This window comes from Dromaius novaehollandiae, chromosome 1 (genome assembly GCF_036370855.1).
Source record: "Dromaius novaehollandiae isolate bDroNov1 chromosome 1, bDroNov1.hap1, whole genome shotgun sequence".
Lineage (NCBI taxonomy): Eukaryota > Metazoa > Chordata > Aves > Casuariiformes > Dromaiidae > Dromaius > Dromaius novaehollandiae.
This window is the reverse complement of record NC_088098.1, coordinates 86433574-86457348: the sequence shown is the minus strand read 5'-3', so window position 1 is coordinate 86457348 and position 23775 is coordinate 86433574. Positions and strand designations below refer to the sequence as shown.

At 41.8% G+C, this 23775-nt stretch overlaps 1 protein-coding gene across 5 annotated transcripts in view; it reads left to right on the top strand.

Annotated features, from left to right (window-relative positions):
* LOC112993888 (ovostatin-like) overlaps positions 1–22991 on the top strand; it is a 36245-nt gene extending 13254 nt beyond the window's left edge. For all 5 annotated transcript variants that reach the window (XM_026117874.2, XM_026117875.2, XM_064518589.1 and 2 more), the window contains 21 exons: positions 316–465; positions 1447–1617; positions 2225–2369; positions 3730–3817; positions 4585–4813; positions 5428–5554; positions 6943–7064; positions 7711–7762; positions 8060–8143; positions 9130–9306; positions 9610–9691; positions 10582–10738; positions 13177–13251; positions 14569–14734; positions 15629–15849; positions 16353–16568; positions 16692–16816; positions 17112–17202; positions 19767–19838; positions 21197–21299; positions 22246–22991. In XM_026117874.2, the coding sequence (XP_025973659.1) occupies positions 316–465; positions 1447–1617; positions 2225–2369; positions 3730–3817; positions 4585–4813; positions 5428–5554; positions 6943–7064; positions 7711–7762; positions 8060–8143; positions 9130–9306; positions 9610–9691; positions 10582–10738; positions 13177–13251; positions 14569–14734; positions 15629–15849; positions 16353–16568; positions 16692–16816; positions 17112–17202; positions 19767–19838; positions 21197–21299; positions 22246–22298 (2706 nt within the window). In that variant the 3' untranslated portion in view covers positions 22299–22991. The remainder of the gene's footprint in view (positions 1–315; positions 466–1446; positions 1618–2224; positions 2370–3729; positions 3818–4584; positions 4814–5427; positions 5555–6942; positions 7065–7710; positions 7763–8059; positions 8144–9129; positions 9307–9609; positions 9692–10581; positions 10739–13176; positions 13252–14568; positions 14735–15628; positions 15850–16352; positions 16569–16691; positions 16817–17111; positions 17203–19766; positions 19839–21196; positions 21300–22245) is intronic.
* Positions 22992–23775: the final 784 nt, after the last annotated feature.

Sequence of the window (23775 nt, the reverse complement as noted above, 5' to 3'; positions counted from 1 at the left end):
CAGTTTGGCCTTTAGAAGTGGAAGAGGTACAGATGTGCCTGAGAACAGAAGCTGTCCCTTGAATGGGCATGTATGCTCAAGCTCAGACTAGGCTTTCAATGAAGTGAGGAGAGGGAGGTGACTAGAGGATTAGTCATCTATCCCAAGTGATGTGTATTTTCACAGAACAAGAATTCAGTAGGGAAATTTAGTGGTAGGAGTTCTTCCCCACAGAGAAGAGAGTGGGTGATGGTGAAAGATGAGTTTAAACTTTATGCGCCAAACTGATTCTCTTATTTTTTTTCCTATGATTCTCTTGGATTTACTAATTTCCAGCTCCAACTCCAGTTCTCTGAGAAGGAGGGTCTCCCAGGCTCTAATGTCAGCCTCCATCTTGAAGCTGCTGCCAACTCCTACTGTGCCCTGAGAGCTGTAGATAAGAACATCCTTCTCCTTCAGCCTGAACGAGAGTTCTCTCCTGAGACTGTAAGCCATATACCCAGTCCTGTGTTCTTTTGACATAGGGACATCCAGAATGATACTTCCAATGACCAGCTTCTGATCTCTTTGCTGCTGGTTGTGTTTGTCTTTTCCCCTTGGAAAAAAGACATCTCAGTGATGTCTCAAGGTCTATAGGAGTTATACACTTAAAAACTAGAAATTAATAGTGGAATAGTTATTTTTGGAAAGCATGGAATTGTAAAACGTGTCTTCAGACTGTGCCTACTGTATATCATTTAATGTATCATTCTGCTCTGAGGAGTGATTATGTCCAAATCACATCTTCTGACTCAAATAGGCCTTGGACAACCCAAAAGCTATGGGAATCAGCTGGAGTCTTGCCACAGTCCAGTGTCATCCCTGCATACCTCAGCGGTATATCTTTCTACTTGTTTGTCAAGTTCACCCCACAAAGTCGTTGCAGCTCAGGAAAAGGTGGCAGAGGCTAGTCCTTTTCATGCATCACAGGCAAAATTGCTTGTTCACCTCTAAGTAGGCATCACTGTGCAAACACACCATAGGCTATAGGATTGCTCAGGGGCTGTCATGAGTTTAGATTCTGAGTAAGAAAGGAACACAGGAAGAAACAAACTCATATGATTAAAAAAGAAAGAGTCCTGTGTTTCTGAGAAGTGATAAACAAAGGTCCTGCTAGTGCCATGCTTTAAGACAGGCAGTTTGCTCTTAAAGTGGGAGAGTGGATATGTGCTGTGCAAGGAGGATGCTTTAGAAAAGACTGCACTGTAATCTCAACCTCTTAGATAGTTTTAACTCAATTTTCTTTCTCCTTTTATCAGCCTGCAGCCATACTGAAATAGCAGAGTTTTTCATGGTATAATAGAACCCTTATGCTATATCACTCTGTCTTGGAGACGGCTCATATCTAGTCAAGTGCTTTGGTGAAACAATATTTTGCACCTGCCTGGGACCTTGCCTTGTGATAACATAGTCATTCTCACCTTCCAGGTGTACTACCACCTTCCTGTGAGTGATTTCTATGGCTACTACTACAATGGGCTCAACCTGGAAGATGGCAAACCAGAGCAGTGTACGCCAATCAAAACAACCTTTTTTGATGGCTTGTATTATGAACCTGTGAATGTCAGCCATGATGGTGATGTCTACAGGATTTTCAGGGTATGTGCTCTGCATGGTTCCTTAAGTGGGAGATATTCCAGGTGAATTCATGTGCCTTAGCATTAAACTTGCTCAGGTGGTGATTCTTACTACTAAGAGCAAGGGGTATTCCCTGGAACTGACTGAGGTCTCCAACCATCCAATTCCTGCCTTCTCACTTCCACCTTTTTTCTCAGAGAGACAGAAAAACACTGTTGGATATATTCAGTGGGATCCTGCCCGTGCTTCAGTAATCATTTCCTAAGCAGGACCATGACCTTGGCTCATGACCCCAGGCATTCCTAGTGAAGGTCTGAGTCCATGATGCAGACTGCTTGTTTCATAATGCACTTCCCTCCACTCTCATTGGTCCCATGTCTCCATGACTCCCCTTGTCCAGCTGCAAAGAGCTAACACACTTTTCACAGAACAGTAGGTGCTACTGCTCCTTGGGAAAGAGCCAGAGTAGGAAAGGAAGAGTAGTTTGTGACATTCAGGGTTGAAAGGGCAGGATGTGAGGACGGAGGAGAGAGAGAGGAAGTGTGATAAGCCAGATGCAAGAAGTAGTATGCCCTGGTAGCTAATATGTGCACCAAATTACATGATTAATTGATTCTTCTGTATTCAGGATATGGGCCTAAAAGTTTTCACCAACACTGTGTTACGGAAACCAGTTCTGTGCCAAGCAGACAAATCAGATCTGGAAGATGACCGTGTCTATGCTGATGATATGTCTAAGCTTGGTGATGGCGGTGGTGGTGGCTATGGCACAGGTAAAAGAAGATTCATGCCATGTCTCCAGTCCCAGTCTGCCTGTTCTTCTATACTGTTGTCTGTGTAAAAGAACAGTTATCATGTGGTGTTTCTTTGGGGACAGGTCTCTTTGTCACCGTTTTCTTCAAGTAATCTCTTGCTGACAGTCCTTGCAGAAGTGAGGAGTCAATTCTCTCTTGCTTAGCTACAGGGTGCATATAGAAAAGACAGAAAAAAATGAGACTCTAATTATTCCTTAAGCCAATATTTGTTTTTCAGAGTTTTTCATGGCAGAACCTTTCACCAACTCACAATTCAATTAAATAGTTAAAGGGAAATGCCAGTGCAGAAAAATAATGGAAATTCCTGTTTTAAGAATTCACAGGGCACTTAGCATACTTAGCACATAGTTTACAAAGTACTTTACAGATAGGTAAAAATTATCATTATCTTTCTCCAAGTCAGAATTGCGCAGCAAAAGGCCAAAAGTAATAGTCATAGGCAAATTGCTGTTCAATATGAGGAAAAAGTTCTTCTCCGTCAGAGCTGTGCTGGACTAGAACAGGTTCTCCAAGAGGTTTTGGAATCCATGCAGGTTTTCAATACTCAGCTGGATAAGACCCTGAGCAGCAGGATCTGAGTTTTGAAGTTAGTCCTGCTTTGAGGAGCTTGGAGAAGTGATCTCCAGAGATTCCTTCCAATCTAAAGTTTTCTATGATTTTGTGATTCTATGGCTTTAGTCCAGCAAAATAAGGAAGTATCATTATTCTGATGTTATGGCTAGGAAATCTAAGGTCGCTCCATGCTATGTTTGACATCACAAGCAAGTCCATGACAAAACTGGAAAGAAGATCTAGGTCCTCAGTCTCAGCCCTGTGTTTTGATCATCTGAACCAAAGTTATTTTCCAATGGGCTGTATATTCAGCACTAGTTTTAAATACTGTACAGCGTAAGAACAACTAAGTTCTTGGGAAGGCTTTTAAAGTAGTATATACTTTGGTGACAGTACTGGGCCCTGTTGCCCACTTGCAAACGGAAGAGAGCTAGTGGTAAATGAGAGGGAAAATGCCATTCTAACTGGATGATATGACCTTCTAATATGAAAAAAAGTAAAATGTCATTTGAAATACCTAATTTTCCCATATTTCCCCAGGGGAAAAGAGACTAAATAAGAAATCGTTTCTTCTCATACCATCGATCTGTTAGAATTAGAATTAGAATGTTTAGGGAAAAAAAAAAGAAGAAAAATGTTCAAATGGGATACTTTGTGTTCATTTATGGTGTTGAGCATGTCTGATGGCAGTTCAGACCTCATTTCACTGGTTACTGCTAGCCTGACCTATCTAATATTACACTTTAATCATACACAATCTCCCTAGATGAGGGAAGAATTACTAGTGGTGGCCCTGTTAACAGTGTTCGGAAATTTTTCCCTGAGACCTGGATTTGGGATCTGGTTCACACTGAGTGAGTATTTTCACTTTCACTTCTTCCTACCTCTCTTATGAATTTCTGAGCTAATGCATGCTGATGAAATGAAGGTTGGGAAGGAGCTATGGAACATATGGCTGCTTTGTAGATCTGAATCTTCTTTACCCATCTTGCTGAGTGATAGCTGCACTCCCAACTTTTTATACAATGTCAAACCTACTTGAACGGTGAATCTAACCTGCTCTGTATTCTGCCTCCCACCCTCCTGATAAGAAGAAAGAATAAGGGATAAGGGTATAATAACAGCATCTGGTTAGGAGACAGCAGGAGCAAAACTTTTAATTTTTCATCATGTTTTTAATTTTCAGCAGCAGAAAATTTAGTTTAGTTTGTTTTTCTTTCCATCATATCATCTGCAAAGAGAATATCTCCATCTTAACTATGCATTCTTGGGCTGTTCTAGAATGTTAATCCAAATCTATTGGTTGTAATCTGTCAGTTAGGTTTTTTAATTTTCTTTTTACCAAACTACAATATTATTGTGCATTTCTTTTAAACAAATGGCATCTATTATTTTTCTAAATGAAAAAAACCCAGTACTTCTCCAAATGCTTTTTATGCTTAGTTCGCTGGCATAAACCTTCACCTTTATTTCCAGCTATATAGCTTTTTTAAGTATGGAGAGCTATCCTGTAGAAACTGCAGTGAAAACAGAAGCACTAACTGAACTAGAGAGCCTATTCTATATTTGTCTTGAAAATGCTGAAGCTCATTTCTTGTTTTGCTTTTCTTATTTTCCTCAGTTCCAATGGAGAGGCCAATGCCTTTTTCACCATTCCTGACACTATCACAGAATGGAAAGCCAGTGCTTTCTGCTTGCAGGATGACGCTGGGTTTGGCATGTCTTCAACTGTTTCGCTGACAGCATTCCAACCATTCTTTGTTGATCTCACCTTGCCCTACTCTATAATTCGAGGGGAAAAGTTTGATTTAATAGCCAATGTCTTCAACTACCTTGACAAATGCATCCAGGTACCTCAAGTCCCTCTTTACTGTCTTTACGGTTTGCCCATGTCCCAGAGTTCACAGAATAGTTCCTGCTTCTTGCATAATGCATCAGAAATGCAGAAATGAGTGTTTTATTTATCCTGTAGCCTGGCACATTCCTCTCTCCCCTTCTGTCCCAGGACCTGTCCCTGTTATAACATTAGGAGAGTGTGCCTGATGATCACTGTGGCTGGTCCACAGAAGATGAGAGCCTGCTACTATTTCCTAGCTAATTCAGTTCTTCCTTGTGCTCCTGAAGGAGGGACTTGAGCAGAGGGTACTGGTAATGTGCTGTGCAAAACAGAATACACACTGAGTGTGTAGAAAGTAGCAGTAAATTGTATGAAGACTTGACTGCTAACATGAGCACAGATACCCTGGAATTGCTTGTGTCAAAAACAGCTACTGACAGTGGGCAGAAAATAGACAGGTTTGCCACTTTCTCAGAAAAATGACCTATCCTTCTTTTCTGGTACCATCCCACAGAATCAGGTGACAAATAGCTTCTCCAGTGAGAAACAGTCTCCTTTGGTTCTGCAGCCAGACTTTAGGAGCAGTCTACCTCTTTGTATTCTTTCTCTTTCTCTCTTGTTTTTCAGATCATTGCTATACTGGCAGAGTCAAGTGACTACAAGACAGAAGTCCTTTCACCAGTGGAAAACACAGCAAGGGTGTGTGCTAATGAAAGAAAAACCTATATCTGGGCTGTTAGCCCCCACAGACTTGGTAAGCTTGTCTTTTTGTCACCCTGATATATCCCTTCCTTATCTTTCTACCTTGGTCACTCCTAGTCTTCAATGAAATATAAATATTCCACAGGCAGGCATTACTGAGCTGCTCCATTAATTGCTCCTCAAATTTACTACTGGACCTCTACTAAATTTCTTTTATATGCACTGAAGGGGAAGTGAACTGGTGTTTTATCTCTTCTGATTTTTGCCAGTACATTTCCTGTCTGTTTTAGGAAGGACTGTTCAGCTTATCTCATTATATATGAAATACTGGCAGGATTTCTTGTGCCTATGATGTTTCTGTTCATCATGCTTGCTCTTGCTCATGTGTGGAACTTGTCACTGCTCTGCAGAGGAGTGACATTCTGATCACCAGCTTCTAGACTTTGACTGTTTTATACCTAACCAACTATATTCAGTAATAATAAAAATCACTAATAATTTTGGCTGGATTTTCAGTGGTCTAGGGTGACATTGCTTCTCCCTGATTTTACAGCTCTGTTAATTTACACTGCCTGCAAGTCAACATTGTCTTTTTAAAAAGCACTTACAATGGTTTGCATGTGTACATCCCCCAAAAGTCGAAGTATATTAAAAAAATCACTTTTAATTTGCAAAGTTTCTTCTCAAAATGGACCACAGATGGGCCTTTTCTTTAAAAAGTTGTTTCTAAAAGCTCAAAGGAAATATATTAGTATGACTGATTTCTTCCAAACTCATTGATAAAGAAGCAAAGTTATACTGAGATGAAAACTGATATACAAAAGAAAAGTGCTGCAAGGCTGAAAAAAAAGCAAGCTGCTATCTCTCCTTAATAACTTTTATGATATTACATTTTGTTCCAATCAAAAAATTCCTTTGGATTTCCAGTGTGCAGTGATTGCAGGGGTGAAGCAAGCAGTGCCTGCCAAGCTGTTCCTGTTGATGCCCTTTGAGTTGTCTCTTGATTAATAAATTATGTATGCAGGAAAGGGGCAGCAGAGCTATAAGTATTACAATACTGCCCTAGGCCAGAGAGAATTTGGCATGGGGCCAAGAAGAGGTGGAAATTGGTAATGAGTACTGTCAGTTGTTTGGGCAGGATCCTGATTTCATTCCTTGTACCAGGGCTCCAGGCAACCACTCCTTGCTGCTAATGCACAGACCTGGAAGCTTAATGAAATTTGTTCCTCTTGAGCTGCCTTGGGAGGGACTACATTTCTCAGCAGTTCATCAGCCTAGAACGGAGATGCTAAAAACAGGGGTAACTGTAGACACTGAAGATAAATTTCCCTTCTTGGGCAGGGGGAGTGAGGGAGTTCCAGGTGAGGTAAAGTTCACAATTACTGCTGAGATCAAACTGAAAATTAAATTCCTTTCTTGGGCTGGGGGGTGGGTTTCCAGGTGAGGTGAAATTCACAATTACTGTTGAGGCGAAACTGAATGCCAGAGCTGCTGGAAACAGCACATTCCCAGAAGAGGAAACAATTCACAGTGACACCCTGATTCAAAGCCTACTAGTTGAGGTACAGTAGAAAATCTGTATATACTTTTTGCTTTCAGGAAACTGCAATTTCCATAGCTGTGGGTTAGATGCAGATAGCTGTTGTGAGGAGGCAAGACTGATGACACTGCTGGAGTTACGTACAATTGGCTTTTCCACATGTAACTCAGAGTGGAATTTACAATAGTCAGTGGCATCTACAATCCTCCTGTCACTATGTTCTTCCTGGGACCAAGAGCATCCATTCTTTACCTATACATACATGCCTTTAACCTGTGACTAGTAATTTTTTTTTTGGGGGGTGGATTTGAAGAGGAAGGGTGGATATGAAAGGAGTAAGATTTATCTTGAGTGTAATAAAGTAGCAGCTACAGATCAGTTGGATAGAGGACCTCTCCCCAACTTTTTTCCTGTGGTTCCTCTTGGAGATTGGAGCTGACTACAGTGTATAGTCCATTTTATAACTGCTTTCTAAGAAGGAACGTGGTCTGGACAGGCTGTTATGTAAGAAAGAGAGAAGCCAAAATAGGGCAGGACTGTGTATAAGGGATGCACTGTCTAGATAGCCACATACATGTAATGTTTTATACCGTTAAATGGTTCCTGGTTTCATGGTGATGTTCTACACCTTTCTTCCTCTCCCGGACCACTTCCCTGCAATCAAACAGCCTGAAGGTATTAAAAAAGAATTGACTCGGAGCTCCCTCATCTGTACAAAAGGTAAGGCAAGCTCATTCACTCATTCCAGTGAGTGAGTTGAACTACTTGACTATGTCTTGACTATGTTTTGTCCTACAAAACCAGAGACCCTTTCTGGAGAGGAAGGATGATCTCAGGGTTAAGGTACTGGACTACAGCTCAAGATTTACAGAGATATCTTTGACTCACTGGGCTAGTCTCTGCAGTTTCCTCATCCAGACTGCAGATTGTAGCAGTCACTGTAATAAGACTTGCAAACTGCATGCTTCTGAGAAAAAGATGTTTTTAATAATTTTTATTGTTACATTTTATCATCAGGTAAAATATTTTCTGAACCAGTGGCTCTCAAGCTGCCAGCAAATGTGGTGCAGGGATCAGCCAGAGCTTATTTTTCCGTTATCGGTAAGTTTAGACTGAAAATGAAATGATTTTTCCTTTGTGCTGCACCCAGTACCATCATGCATAAATGTGCAAAGCTAATGCAAAGCTGAGGAGATATTTCATTCTGTTGTTATAGAAAATATTTCCTACTTTGTAAAACAGCAAAGAAAGGCAAGAGTTGCTCAATAGTCTGCCATGTTATATCAAAATATGACAGAACAATGTAGTCAAAATATTTCAATTTACATCACATTTCAGTTTATACTGCATTACCATATACTGTTCAGTATATTAAAACAGTTAATTCAGCTGAAAGGTAAGATAAAGCAGACTTCAGAAAAATATATTTATTTTGATTTCTTGGAAACAAAACTTCAGAATTTTACTGACCAAACAATTTCAAGTTTATGCTTTTGCATCATGAAAAACATTTGCAAACTTTTAAGTTCCTATAGAATAAGACTTTTAGATTCCAATCAGCTCTACTAATCTTAAAGTCATTATTAAGACTGGCAGTTCTCTTCAGTGCAAAGTTTATGAGGTTCTGAACTCAGATTAGAAAAAAAAAAAGTTTAGCATGCCTGGATCTGTGTGAAGTGTGGTGACATCATGAAATGCAGCCTCTGTAGCCTATCACTAACATGTTCCCAAACCCCGTTCTCACATGTACACACTAAATGTGATGCATGCTGGAAAGCCAGGGAACGTCCCTTTGAAGGGTTAATAGCTGTTTCTTAGAACCCATTCCTATTGGTATTCATGCTCCATTCCTTTTCATATTCTCAGATTTCCTTATGTAGCTACTATTTCCTAAACAAAATGCAGTGTTTTCAGCATTTCTTTTTGGCTGTGGCTTTGCATACTATGCTGTGATTTCTCTATCAGTCATTGCCCATGAGTTCATAGTCTAGTAATTTAAAGCAATGTATAATGCACGTATTAAAAGACATTTTTGAACTGCATTCCTCATACAGGGTACATAACTCCTTATATCTTTCATTCTACAGGGGACATTTTGGGCACAGCCCTGAGGAACATGGAGAACCTGCTCCATATGCCATATGGCTGTGGAGAACAGAACATGGCCTTGTTCACACCCAACATCTATGCCCTGGATTATCTAAATAAAACTGGGCAGCTAACTGAAGAGATTAGAGCCAAAGGTACTGGATATTTGTCCAGAGGTGAGAGCCTTTCAGATTCTCCCATCTAATTTTGTGATTGTGCATGTTGAACTCTAGATTGAGAACACTGATCTCCAAGTTCTCGCACCACATTTACTGCATCAGAGCTGAGAATAACAGCACCCCAAAGTAGCATTTGGTAATTCCAGAAGTAAAAGCAGGTAGAATTCATAATAGCTGATATCATTTACAAGACTTCCATTACTTAATCTGGAGTCCCAAAGTCTTACTGCTCCAGTTGAACAAACAACAGAACTAGGCATTTACTGTGATTAGAAAATGTCTTCTTTCTTGTGTTTTCAGGGTACCAAAAACAGCTATCCTACAAACACCAAGATGGATCCTACAGCTCGTTTGGGAAAAGAGATAGGGAAGGGAGCATATGGTGAGTGGTGATACTTCCTAAGGATTCTGAACTAGTGAAACAGACTTTGAAACATGACCAAAGCATTAAGTATTGTTATTTTTAATAGGCTAAATGGTCTCAGCTCAATTAATTTGGATCTCTTAGTACAAGAGATGGACAAATTGGAGAGAGTGAAACAGAAATACGATAAAATGGTCAGGGAACTAGAGCACATACCATTCAAAGAGAGGCTGAAGGAACTGGATTTGTTCAGCCTGTAGAAAAGAAGGCTAATAGAGAACCTAGTCGCAGTCTACCACTACTTAGATGGGGATTGCAGAAAAGGGAGTCAGACTCTTCTTGGCAGTGCACAGAGAAAGGACAAGAGGCAACACACAGAAGCTGCACTAGGGAAAACTCCAATTGGACAAAAGGAAAAAAAAATAGTTCCCCAGGAGAGTGGTGGAGCACTGGAACTGGTGCCCATTGAGGGTGTGGAATCTCCATTCCTGGAGATTTTCAAAACCTCACTGGACAAGGCCCTGGGCAAGCTGATTAAGCGTTGAAGTTGGCCTGAATTTGAGCAGGCGGCTGGACTGGAGACCTCTGGAAGTTCCTTCCCACCTAGATTATTTCATGATTCTATTATTTAAGGATATAAATTTCTATCATCAATAACCAAGCTGTATCTATACTTTAGTAATACCCTGGACCAATGGCTTCAGCACAGTAATGGAAAAATCTCGGCTCGGTTTTTAACGTCAGGATTTTAACTACCCTGTTACTTAAAACTAAGGAAACACTTGTTTCTTTTGCCTCAAACATTATAGAGTTCATTCTATGTCATTGACTATGCATGCCCAGTTGCTGGCAAGCTTTCATGATCTAGTTCACACCTTGTCTCCTCTTTGTTTATGGTTGATCTTCAGGCTCACTGCCTTTGTATACAAGTCATTTGCACAAGCCAAACGCTACATCTACATTGACAACACCATCCAGTCTCAAACCTTGATCTGGCTGGCAAGCAAGCAGAAGTCTGGTGGCTGCTTTGAAAGTGCTGGGTCCCATTTCAACAATGCTTTCAAGGTAACTAAGCTCAGTATGTCCCCAAACTTCCAGTCCTGCCACTGGGGTAGAGTTGGGTCACTTCTGCTGGTCACATGCTTATCACCACACCTTTACTCTGTCATGTTAGGGGCTTGTCAAATCCAGTAGCCTGACAGAGACTAGGTGATGCAGCTCCATGCCCCCAAGTCCAACCAGTAGTGAAACTAACGTGTATTCCCAATAAGCATGCACACAGACATACACAATCCACATCTAGACATACACACGCCAGCCATACAGGTCAACACAGACAGAAGCATTCAGCACTCAAACAACACAAACAGCACCAATTGCCTCATCCTGTTCCTCTCACAATGAAGGTCCATTAGTGGGAAATATATATATCAACAATGTAGATCCTCCAGTAGCTGGGCTTCGACACTCAACCTTCCTAGCAACTGCCCTTGGATCCTCAGTCTCACCAGTTGCTGGAGCCTGGGCATACAAGCCCTGAGACCCACAGCCCCACTCCAGTTGCTGGTACAGGCCCCCTCACTTACAGGCATGCACAGACAGACAGACAGACAGACTCTCTCTCTCCCTCTCTCTCCCTCTCTCTCCCTCTCTCTCCCTCTCTCTCCCTCTCTCTCCCTCTCTCTCCCTCTCTCTCCCTCTCTCTCCCTCTCTCTCCCTCTCTCTCCCTCTCTCTCCCTCTCTCTCCCTCTCTCTCCCTCTCTCTCCCTCTCTCTCCCTCTCTGGATTCCCCAGCAGTTGGCCTTGGACACATAGTCCATCCAGTAGCTGGCTGGTGGATCCCCAGTCTCCCCAGTTACTGTTACCTGGGCATGTGAGTCCCTGAGGCCCACAGCCCCACTCCAGGTGCAGGTATGGACCTCCTTACACACACACCAACCCCCACACACTCTCTCTCTCTCTCTCACTGTGGATGCCTCCAGTAACTCAGATTAGAAACATAGTACATTCAGCAGCTGGACCTGTATCCAAGCTATTCCCAGAGACACACGAACATGCATATATACACACACAAATGGGTCTTTCAGTTGACCTCCAGACCCCACAGTCTCTCTAACAATTGGCCAGGATCTCCTGGTCCCACTGGTCTCACCTCTAGAGATGTACATACATACATGGCTCCCAAGCCATTTAACTTATTCTCCAGCTAGTGTGGCTTGATATTTGCTAGCAATCACAGGCTGAGATGCAGACCCTCACTCACTCCAGTTGCTGGTATCACAGACACATGGGTCTTACGACCAATGGCCCCGTGGCAATTGCTGGAACTCAGACCTTCACATGCTCCAGTTGCTGGCACCATAGACACAGTTTCCCTGTGACCCACAGTCCAAATCCAGTTGCTGGTATTTAATTGCACTCACTCTGGTCTCTCCAGTTGCTGGCAACACAGATGCATGTGACCCATGGGATGCCTCCAGTTGCTGGTACTTAGATCTCCATACGCACACATGCACAGAGAATAGAGAGCCCTTCACCCCCCCAAAACAGTTAGAAATAGAATTTAATAAGAAGATAAGACAGACTGCTTTGATGGGGAGACAAGCGTACTGGTCAGCCCTATTTACACACTACCATTCTTTTTTATCCCCTTATCCTTCTACTTTCCTGTATTTATTCCTCCCCAAACCACTTTGATCCCTCCCTTTCCTTGCCTTTGCTTCCTCTTTGAAACATCCCACAATGTCTTTCATGATTTCAGAATGCTCTTTCCCTGAATCCCATAATGTGCCCTATACCCATTAGGCAGTGACCCCTCTCAGTCTGTGAGGTGACCCAGAAAGCTACTCTCATTGAGTAATCCGTTGCATTTCACACCTGGGCCATGGGGCCAGTGGTTCCCCTGGACAGCCCTGGAAGGAATTGGGGCAGGGGTCAATTTCTCTGACCGGGTTATTTGGGATTCCCCTGTCTGCTATTGTGCCTCTATGCTCCTTTGGGTTTGTGGAGATAAGCCTCTTATAGGTTGATTGCTCTCCTGTGATGGGCTTGTGAGTAGCTGGTCAGGGCATCATTCAAGTTCCTCCACCTGCTATTGTTCTTCGGTGCTCCTTTGTGTGTGAGCAGATGAGCTTCTTATCATATAACCTAACACTGTTTTCTTATGTCTCTCTCATACAAGCATGGCATGATTCTTATGTCTCCTACTGATGATGAGGTAGAAGCAAGTAGGACTTCCTGAGTCAGAAGTCTCAGGTTTCATCTTCCATCAGTGCATCTGCATGTTCAGCCACAGGCTATAATGTGCTCTATAGCACATGTGTAAATGCGTGAAATACTTTTGGCTTTATCCTGAGGAAGCTTGATCTTTATTGTTCTTGTGCACAACAGAAAGAGGCTGCTTCTGATCTCTAATCTGTCTGGATCTGATTATGAATGCATTCACATTTTATTTAATTCTAGGACTGCTGTACTAATTTGTTCTTCACTTGTATTTTCTTTAGGGTGGTAAAGAAGGTGAATACTCACTAACAGCCTATGTTGTGGCAGCCTTGCTGGAGGCTGGACACCCTGTTGTGGTAGGTATTTGATGCTGTTCTGCTTTATTAGTCTGGTCAGGCACACATCAAACAGTGCACAGGTGATAATTATCACATCTGTATTCTTTAACAGTGCCATAAATACTGATTCTAGGATACCAAGCCTTTGCATAGTCAGCTCAAGAAATCTGTTTCCAGAACCCTGCAGCTGACATGAACATTTGATGTGTGTTACAGATTAGTTATGTAGCAAGTTCCTATGAATCCATATGAAAAAGAAAAATCTTAGGTCCCCTGAGGAATCCAGTTCTGTTAAACAACAGTATTTTGTGTTGGTGTAAAATCTAGACTGACTTTGCCAACTCCATCTGGAGTCCAGTCTGGAATTCCCTCTGAATTTGTCCAGGCCAAAGTCCAAGCTTTCCTAATCTCCAGACCTACAAACTTTCTCTATGCATATAGATCCAAGTTGTGTATCCATTTCCCTATGCCATTCTTAATAATGGAAGGGAATGTTGAGCTGCTGCTTGGAATACTTGCTAGGAGTTGGGGAATTAGAGCTGAGTTCTGTTCTCTGCAATATACTTTCTGTACTGTATACCTTGAGATCATGACTTGATTCTTTGTTTCTTGGTAAAATGGGGAAGGAGGCACAAGTTGTTCCCAATCTGACAAATGTGTTCTAAGCACACAGAGTTTTGCAAGACCCTCAGATACTGTGGAGTGGGGAATCATTGTAAGTACAAGATGTAAGAAGTAAGTAGGCAAGATAAAAACATTGTGCAGGATGAAATATTGCTTCAGCAACATGGGTTTAGTTCCCGTTATCTTCATATGAAGCTCCAGAACCTGGTGGCACATCTATAAGTGAGTTTGCATGAGAGACTGTGGTTAGTAGTCTGCTAGTGATGTCTGAGCTGAACTGGAGTTCACAGTCTATGAGGCTAAAAGAGCTGAAGAGCTATCTTCATAGCTACACTGAGCAAATGAGTAATACCACCCACCTGAGAAGGACCATTTCATCATGACTCCTCAATACACCTTACATAATTCTGTAAAAATGTTCCCTATTTTACAGCAGAGGATTGACCTGCATAAGGTTATCCCACAAGTCAGGAAAAGACCCAGCACTCTGTTAGTCTGGCCATGCTGCCTCTGAATAAATACAGACAGAAGGCAGAACTGCTGCATGGTGATTTTTTACAGGCGACATAAAGTGCAGGCCCTTAAACATGCCATGTGTCATGTATAGTTTTCGCATGAAATGTCAGTGATGTCAGATTAAGCAGTGATGGAAGTCTTTAAGGAGAAGCTGAGACACAAACCTGACAACCCTCCTATGCTTTGCATTACTAGCATCCTGTGGTTCAGAATGGCATGAACTGTTTGGAGACTGCATTTAACAAAAGGGTACACAACATTTATACCCAGGCCCTTCTTGCCTATGCTTATGGCTTAGCCGACAAAGAGAAAAGACAGAAATTCTTTCTTGAGAAGCTCGACAAAACAGCTACCAGAGTTGGTAAGTGATGTATGGCCAAGATATAGGCAATATAACTGGTGGAATGGCTTGTTGTATGGCATAAGTTATTCTGATGGTCAGTATTCTCATTCATGCTGCTCTCTTCCCATTCCCTGTCTGCTATGCTACAGGATTTCTCCCTAAACTGATCTGATCTCTATGAACTTCTCTGTCTATATCTTTTGGCCTAACCAAAGGTTGAACTGTAGCCTGATGTTCTTAGAGTCATGAAAGGCAGGAAGGACTTCCAGAGGTCTCCAGTCCAGCCGCCTGCTCAAATTCAGGCCAACTTCAACGCTTAATCAGCTTGCCCAGGGCCTTGTCCAGTGAGGTTTTGAAAATCTCCAGGAATGGAGATTCCACACCCTCAATGGGCACCAGTTCCAGTGCTCCACCACTCTCCTGGGGAACTATTTTTTTTCCTTTTGTCCAATTGGAGTTTTCCCTAGTGCAGCTTCTGTGTGTTGCCTCTTGTCCTTTCTCTGTGCACTGCCAAGAAGAGTCTGACTCCCTTTTCTGCAATCCCCATCTAAGTAGTGGTAGACTGCGACTAGGTTCTCTATTAGCCTTCTTTTCTACAGGCTGAACAAATCCAGTTCCTTCAGCCTCTCTTTGAATGGTATGTGCTCTAGTTCCCTGACCATTTTAGCATCCCTCTGCCACACTTTCAACCCTCCTTTGACTTATACAACTCCTTTTTATTAATACCCCTGTATCCCTTCCTCTTTTCTTTTCCTTTCCTGAACTAAAAGCCTATCAAGTGCAGCACACTGAAAGCTGTAAAATCTTCTGGGTAAGGGAAGAGAGAGAATAGTATCTCCCAAATGATACTGTGGTGAATTAGCCAACAAGTCATTTTTTCATGCTTCTTACACCCTACCTTTCTGTTTTCAGGTGGTTCAGTTCACTGGGAGAGAGAAAACAAGCCACCAGCAGAACATTTCCCTGTCTTCTATTCCCGTGCTCCTTCTGCTGAGATTGAAATGACCAGCTATGTGCTGCTGGCTCTGCTCAACAAAACCAAACTCACTCCAGAAGAGTTATCATACGCTTACAGCATCGTGCACTGGCTTGTCAAACAACAGAATCCCTATGGTGGTTTTTCCTCCAGCCAGGTGACAATTGGGGATGGTAAAAAACAAAACAAAACAAAAAACACAAAACACACCTGTCTGGGAACAGTTTGCAGTTGTGGCTTGCAGGCTGGATCTCAATATTATCACATTTCTTCCTGATTATATATATTTTTTGAATAATGCATGATAAATGGTGCTTGCAGAAGTCTCCTTGTTAGGGTACATCATGCTCTTCATAGGCAGCTTCTTATATTTTTTTAATTTTAGGAAATGAGAATTTACCTGAGTTTACACATCAAATTAGCAGTGGACAGCAGTCACAAACGTGTTCTGAGATAATTCAGGTTTATTTCTCCAAGAGCTTGCAGCTAGTCTCCTCAGCGCTCTTCGAAGTCCTCCTCCATTTAGTGGCACTGATGAAGTGCTGGGGAAATAGGAGCTGTGGTAATCTCATGTACCATCTCACAGCTGGGTAACTCTCTAATTAGGGATCATGGTTTTTTTTTGTTGTTGTTGTTTTTTTGTTTTTTTTGTTTTTTTAGGATACTGTTGTTGCTCTGCAAGCTTTGGCTCAGTATGGGTACCTCACCTTCTCTAAGAAAAGTCTTAACACAATTAAAGCCAGCTTCATGCAGCTCCCAAGTAAGGTTTTCCAGGTGAATGACAAGAATCGCTTCTTACTGCAACAGGCTTCCTTGCCCACTATCCCAGGGCATTACAGTGTGGAAGTGAATGGCACTGGCTGTGTCTATCTGCAGGTAAAGAAGCTAAAACTCAGCATCACCTAGCTGAGGAATCAGCAGACTTCCTCTCCATAGCTAATGCCAAAGCCACAACAATCTGCAGGTCTGTGACCATCTCATACTTCCCATGTCTTTTAGACAACTCTGAGATACAACGTCCATCTACCCAAAAAGGTTGCAGGATTTTCTCTCTCTGTACAGCCAGCCAATGTATCCTGCACGAGCAACTTCCCACCAAAGTTTGACCTTGTCCTCTCCGCCAGGTAACTTCTTATTGATCACCTCCTTGCATGCTCAGCTGGGTAAAGCATCCAGGGAAGGATTTAAGTACAGGCAGTTAGCTGCTACCATGCAGCTGCAGGAAGACAAATAGGATCATATCTTGAAGAACTCTCATCCTTCATTGCTAAATTTCACACACTTGCTGCAGGCAAGTGGGACAACAGAACCATCCGGTATAGAGATTATCTGAGTTGTCTGTGGGTGGAAGCTGAAAATGTCATTCACTGGTCTCCTCTCTGATTGCAGTCCAGATAAGCAGAGCTTTTCTCTTTTCAGCTACACAGGAAATCGCAATGTCTCCAACATGGCCATTATTGATGTGAAGATGCTCTCAGGTTTTGTTCCCATCAGATCTTCCCTGAAAAAGGTAAAGAATGGGAGCAAAGTAATTGGTCCACCTTGGAAACATAGGAAGTTGATAAAAAATAGTGTCTGATTAGCAAATTGTAGCCATATGGGAATTCTGCAAAATGCCCTGGGCACAATCTTCTGCTACACACTCTGTATTTCAGACTGGTAGTTGTTCATCTGTTGAAGACAGATCTGTTAGGTGTTGCCAAATCCCCAGTAGAAGTGAGGCTGCCATGACTTCATGTCCCCGGGTCCAGCCAGCAGTAAAGCTGAGTACATATTCCCAATAGGCACACATGTACACAACACATACATATACATAGGTACACAGCCAGCCACACAGATCAACAGCGACAGAAGAAACAGTATTCAAACAAATACAAATAGCACAAATGGCCTTATTCTGTTCCCCTTTCTGGCTGATCAGGATGGAAGCCCATTAGTCAAAGGTTTATACATAGATATTAATACATACAATATGGATCCCTTCAGTAGCTGGTCTTAGACATTTAGTTTATCCAATGGCTAGCCCCTGGATCCTTGTTCTCCACAACTGCTGACACCTGGACACACAGGTCCTTGAGGCCCATAGCCCCACTCCATTTGTTAGTACTCAGACCCTCTTGCATGCATACATATACACTATGGAGCCCTCCCATAACTGGTCTTAGACACTGAAGTCTCCCCAGTAGCTCCCAGTTGCTTCATACAAAGAAACACACACACACGCACACACGCACGCATGCAAATGAGCCTCTCTGCTACTTGGTCCAGACCTATGGCTTTCCCAATATCAACACACAGGCTTTACTGTCTCCCCAGTGGCTGGCTTGGACATCCTGGTCCCTCCAGTAGCCAACTCTCAGACCCTCTGATGTCTCCAGTATGCAGCCCAGACTTATGCTCATTTCAATACCTGGCTGTCAAGCCACTTACCTCATTTGTCGAATAGTTCAGCCTGGTATTTGCCGGTGAGTTGTGAGTGAACTGACACACACCCCCACATACTATGCATGCATTCTGGTCTCTATGGTCACCTCTCCAGTGGTTGGCACTTAGACATCCAAAAACATGCATTTGCACAGAACAGAGTGTCCCCTCACCCAGGAAGATAGTTAGGAATGGAGTTCAATAAGAAGACTGCACAGATTGCACTGACCAGGTGCAGGGCATGGCCAGACAAGGGTATTGACAAGCAACTTAATTACACAAAACCAGCCCATTTTATCCCATTTTCCCTCTATTTATCCCATTTTATCTCTATTTTCCTATGCTTGTTCCTTCTCAGTCCACCTTGATCCCTCCCTTTCCCACTTGTAGTTCTTCCCCTTAACATCCCATAGCAAGTCTTGCATGATTCCAAAATGTTCTTCCCTGCATCCTGTAATGTGTCCCATACCCCTGAAGGGAGCATCCACCCTCAGTCTGTTAGGTGGTCCAGTGTTCCTCTCCTGTTGATTCATCTGGTAGGTCCCACACCCAGAAAATAGAGATCATCACTCTCTTGTGATAGCCCTGGGAGGAGCTGGGTCAGCTCTGTTTGCTCTGATTAGGTTACTTGGGCTCCTCTGTTTGTGGTTGTTCCTCTATGCTCCTTTGTGTTCATGCAGATGAGCCTTTAATCACATAATCTAACTAAATTTGCATAGGAAATACCTGTGGAATTGTTCAATTGCTTAACATGGGCCTTTTGCCCTCTTATTCCTTTGAGATGATTATTCATTCCTATCTAGATGTCCAAGCATATGATTGTACTAATATATGTTCAACACAGTTTAGCAAACACAGGAAAAGTGGGTATTGTTCTTCAGTTACTATCCAGAAATTTGGTCATGATGATGATAATGCTGGGAAGAGCTTTGATAATCGTCTTGTTTCAGTTCCCAATGTAATTCAGGCCCTACAATAGATGTATTACCTTCAAGCCATGAGCCTTATCTTCAAGGAGATAAGAAGAGATTCAGTCTGGAAGAATACAATTTATTGCTGCTCATAGCATTTATACCAATTCATCACTCAGATTTGAATTTCTTTTTTGGCTAGAACTGTATGAAAGTCATAACTTTTCTTTGGAAGATTTTTGCATTGAGATATTATGCTGTTTGGCATATGTATACAGCTGGGAAAAATATAGTTGCTATTTAATATTTAGAACATTTTATTTTTGTATATTTTCATAGTAAAATAATTGTTCTCATATGGTTTTAACAAAACCTTTAGAAACATCTTTAAATATACAACTCACTAAAAAGTGAGTCAGTTTGAGCTACAGAAATGATCATGTAATCATAAATTCTTACTGAAATGAAAGCACTTTTAAGCTGTTTAAAAAAAAAAACGCACACACACCGAACCTGACTAATAAACGCAGTTTATTTTTCATTGTGATTGGTTTGCACTTGCCATTTCATGAAAATACAGACCTACTCCTTCTACATTTCTTATTTTGGCCACGAGATGTCATAGTGTCACAACAGGAGCAAGGCAACTGCTTCACACGTACTTTTCTAAGGAATGGTTATTTGTACTTGCTTGGCACATCTCCTGTGTTAAAATTGCTATCATTTGCTTTATTTTAAGTTTCAATACCATGATTCTATTGTGGATCAAGTAGACATCAGGAACGACCACATCCTCTTCTACCTGCAGAAGGTAAGTCTGGGGAGGGTGTTGTCTTTGGTTTTATTAAACTGAGAGTTTAAAACAGGCTCCAAAATAAAAGAGAAATTTCATCCATAGCAGATTAGCAATACAAGTATCTTAAAGAAGTAAAAGGACTGCACTCCTTCCATCATCAGTAAACAGCTTCTTCTCCTGACCTAGTTAGAGTATATAACCTCGGGTATTCTGTTAGGCATACTCTTCTGTCTATGACACTAGAATAAATAAAGTACAGATCTACAGAAACACAGTAGTTATAGTCTATTGTGAAAAAAGATACGTATTTATTATTATTCTTTATGAAGATTGCTGCATGATTAAACAGCATTTCACAAACATAGCTAAGTTGCATTCCCTGTTGCAAAAAGTTCATAATCTATCCAGTAATACTCAGCCTTTAAGTAAGGCTTTTCATCAGTTATCTCAGTGTTTTACAGAGAGAGTCAACATCATCTTCCCCCTTTTACAGAGACTTCTGTAGGAAGAGAATTCTCCTTCCACACTAAAGACTTACTAATAAAAGGAGTGAAGAAAGATGAAAAACACAAGGGATCTTAAAATACCCAGATGGGAAGGAGGGAGAAAGCCAAAAGAAATAGTAATGATATTTACCTCTTGAACAATGATTTTTGTCAATTGGTGTCCAAAGGCCTGGCAAGGCAGATTAGAGTAAGCATTCCATATTCACTGAGAGAGAAGCTGAGATGTGGAGATGTGAAAGATCTTTCTCAAGTTCACCCAGCAGGGCATCAGTGATGGAGAATGTTCTCCAGAGTCCCTGTCCCCTGCTCCATTCCTATAAAGAGATCAGCAAGACAAAAACAAGGACAAATGGAGACAAGGGCAGGGGCAGAGTCCTGGGCATGCAGGGGAAAGCCTGAAGCTGAGGAAGATGATCAAGGAGAAAAGTTTGGAAAGTTTGGCTGCAAGAGTGCAGAATGAGGAACAGAACTACAGAGGAGGTTGTGGATCTTGAATTCAATGTAATGAGAGAAAGAAAAGTAGTGGGGAAGTTAGAGAGGTGCTGAAAGTGGTTTGAGCTGGGAAAGCACAAGGAAAGGGACTGACAGAAACTTGCAGTGACAGGATGATTGGTTATGTGTTGAAAGCAGCAGTAATCAGGGGAGTAAAAATAGGAAGAGGAAGAAACAAAAGGACATACAAACTTAGCAACAAAATGTGTTTAGCAACAGATTTGAAGCAATTATCTGATTTGACACCAAGTATGCAAGCTGGAGAGGAGAATGGCAGTTTGTCATCCACTCTGACCTAGAAGTGCATCTGCTCAACCTTAGACTTAAGAGTAGATACAAAAAGTCTGATGCATTTTCTTGTCCTTCCATTTCCAGGCCTTCCAGAAGGAAATCAATTTCTCCTTCAGTGTGGAGCAAAGCCTGCCTGTGTCAGATATCAGAGCAGCCTCTGTACATATTTATGACTACTATGAAACAGGTGGGTGACCTCAGTAGGCCTGAGAAAAACCTAGGAAATCAATCTGCTGATCTCAGCATTTGCAAGATAAAGACAGTAGATTTTCCCTTGCTCTTTCTGTGCAAGCTTCTCTTCCCATTTCTGCATTTGCTGCCTTTGTTTCTCAGGAGAGGTGAACAGACAGCAAGCTAGCGATTCTACTGCTTTCAACCAGTCCTTACTGGTTACTAGACTGCAAAAGAATTGTAAAGGCATAGAGAGTTTCTTTCCCACACCTTTTCTTTTCTTTCTGCATTTTAACATAAAGCAGGTTAGAAAGCAATGGGGCAAGAGCACTTTCTTACAAACCTACAGAAAGAAGTGTGGTTCTACACAAATGTTCTGGCCTGTCTTATGTATTTGTTTTACATTGCTATAGTAGGCTGTGGCCAAAGAACTGTTCCATAGTACAATTTAAATACCTAAGGGGGAATTAGTGCCACTGAATCCACAAGCAGTTTAAGCATCTCACTAGAATATTAAGTGCCTGAACACCTTTCTAGATCTGGCCTCAAGGAACTACAAAGGCACCAAACATTATTCATTTGTGGTAGTTATGTTATCGAAACTGTGCATCAAGTTCCCATATACTTTTCTCAGGCTTGGTATAACCTTTGGGAACTGCCTTTTAGCAGATTAGCAGCAGTATCCAGGTAATTCTCTCTGGAGTGCTCATTCTGCCACCTGATACACATCCCATACGATCACAATGATGATATGTCCTGCCAAACTGCCAGAGGAGTGCATTGGGCACTGACTTTGCAGCCCTGGAACTGGGTGACTTGACAACTGGAAGACTACAGCAAAATCTATCAGATATCTAATGGTTTGGCATAACGTGTTAGTTACATTATGGATTGGCACATGGACTGGGGTCAGAATGACTTCTCATTCTCATATAAATGTCATCTTTCTTTTTTCTTTCTAGATGAATATGCCCTTGCAGAATACAAAACACCCTGCTCCCAGTCTTCCAACTGATATCAGATACATGTCAGAAGAGGTGATAGATCAGAAGGTAACAGGCAAGCATTAGTGAGAGAACAAGAGGCCAAGAGAAATGATTGCTCCTTGGGAGGGCAATGAAAAGCATATAGAATAATGAAGAAGAATAAGTAAATCCCAAATTGCTGTAGATTAGAATGACCCATTCCGGCCCACACTTCAAAAGAACTTGGGGTCAGTGTGGATCAGAAATTTCAAATTAAGTACTTTTCCTAATGAGGGAGATATTGTGCAATTCCTATCCATAACCACCTATCTTTTTGGAAACTCGTGACATATATTTCAGTGGGAGATTTTTGTAGGAGTAAATTATTGGAATTAGTAATTCTGGCAACACATTTGTCTTAAGAAATCTAAGATTAGAGAAAGATTACAGAAAAATCTGTTGCTGCTGCTGTTTCTTCAGTGGATTTAAATTTTGGGGGTGTCTTTTCATTTATCCTGATGGGAGAGTTCAAGGACGTGACTTCAATACTCCCCCTTTTCAGTGATTGAGCTTGGAGAGCACTGTTTAAAGATGTGACTTCTAGTCATAGGAAGACAACTTTTATGTAATTTTAGGAAGACAACTTTTACATAATTTTGGCCTCTCTTTACAAAGACAGCTTCTCTTCAGAACAGCGTCTCATATTTTGCTATTCTTTGGAATTAAATCCTCTGATTGTTAAAGTCTTGACTCTTTGTTGTGTCTATAGCTGGGTGCTGTAACATATAATCTAAAAAAATCATAGTAGGCACTGGATGATCAATGATATCCTGAGGCACAGACAGGATCAGGCCCTTGGCTTATATGATAGCAGCTTCACAGCCAAAGCAGAGGTGCACCTCTGACCACTGGACCTGCTGCACACTGCTGATCAGCATGTGTACAGGAGAACCCTTTCACACGAGCAGAGTCTATACTCCTTATTTCATCAGCTGTCTCATTTTCTGTGCTCATGTGCATACTGTGCCCAGAAGCTCCTGATCACCCTTCGATTTGTGATATGCCAGAAGTTGTCCAAAGCCACAGAAGTCTCACCCAGCTAATTACATAAAATGACTTCTAAACATAAGCAAGGACAGAAGGCAAATAGAACAGTACAAGTTGGATTCTCTAAGCTAAAAAAACTGAAAAGTTGGTTGGTCTTCAGAGTTTCAGGTAAAGTTGTGGGTTGGCATTGTAGTAAACAGATTCAGTGAAGAATCTGGGACTGCCCAAAGCTACAAGCAGGAAGACTATATTTGCCACACAGACCTCCAGAAGCAGCATCTCAACCTGCTGTAGGATCTAACTTACAATCTATGGCTACCATAAACACAGCGCTTTATAAGGAAGGTTTAGAGGGAAAAATATCAGGATTTGCCCAAGGGGAAGAGAGAAAACCAGGAGGAAAAAATGAGTCAAGAATGGGGAAGGAGGAAAGTGGTGGTGAGGAGGAAAGACAATAGGAGAGAAACAGGAACCCAGGAA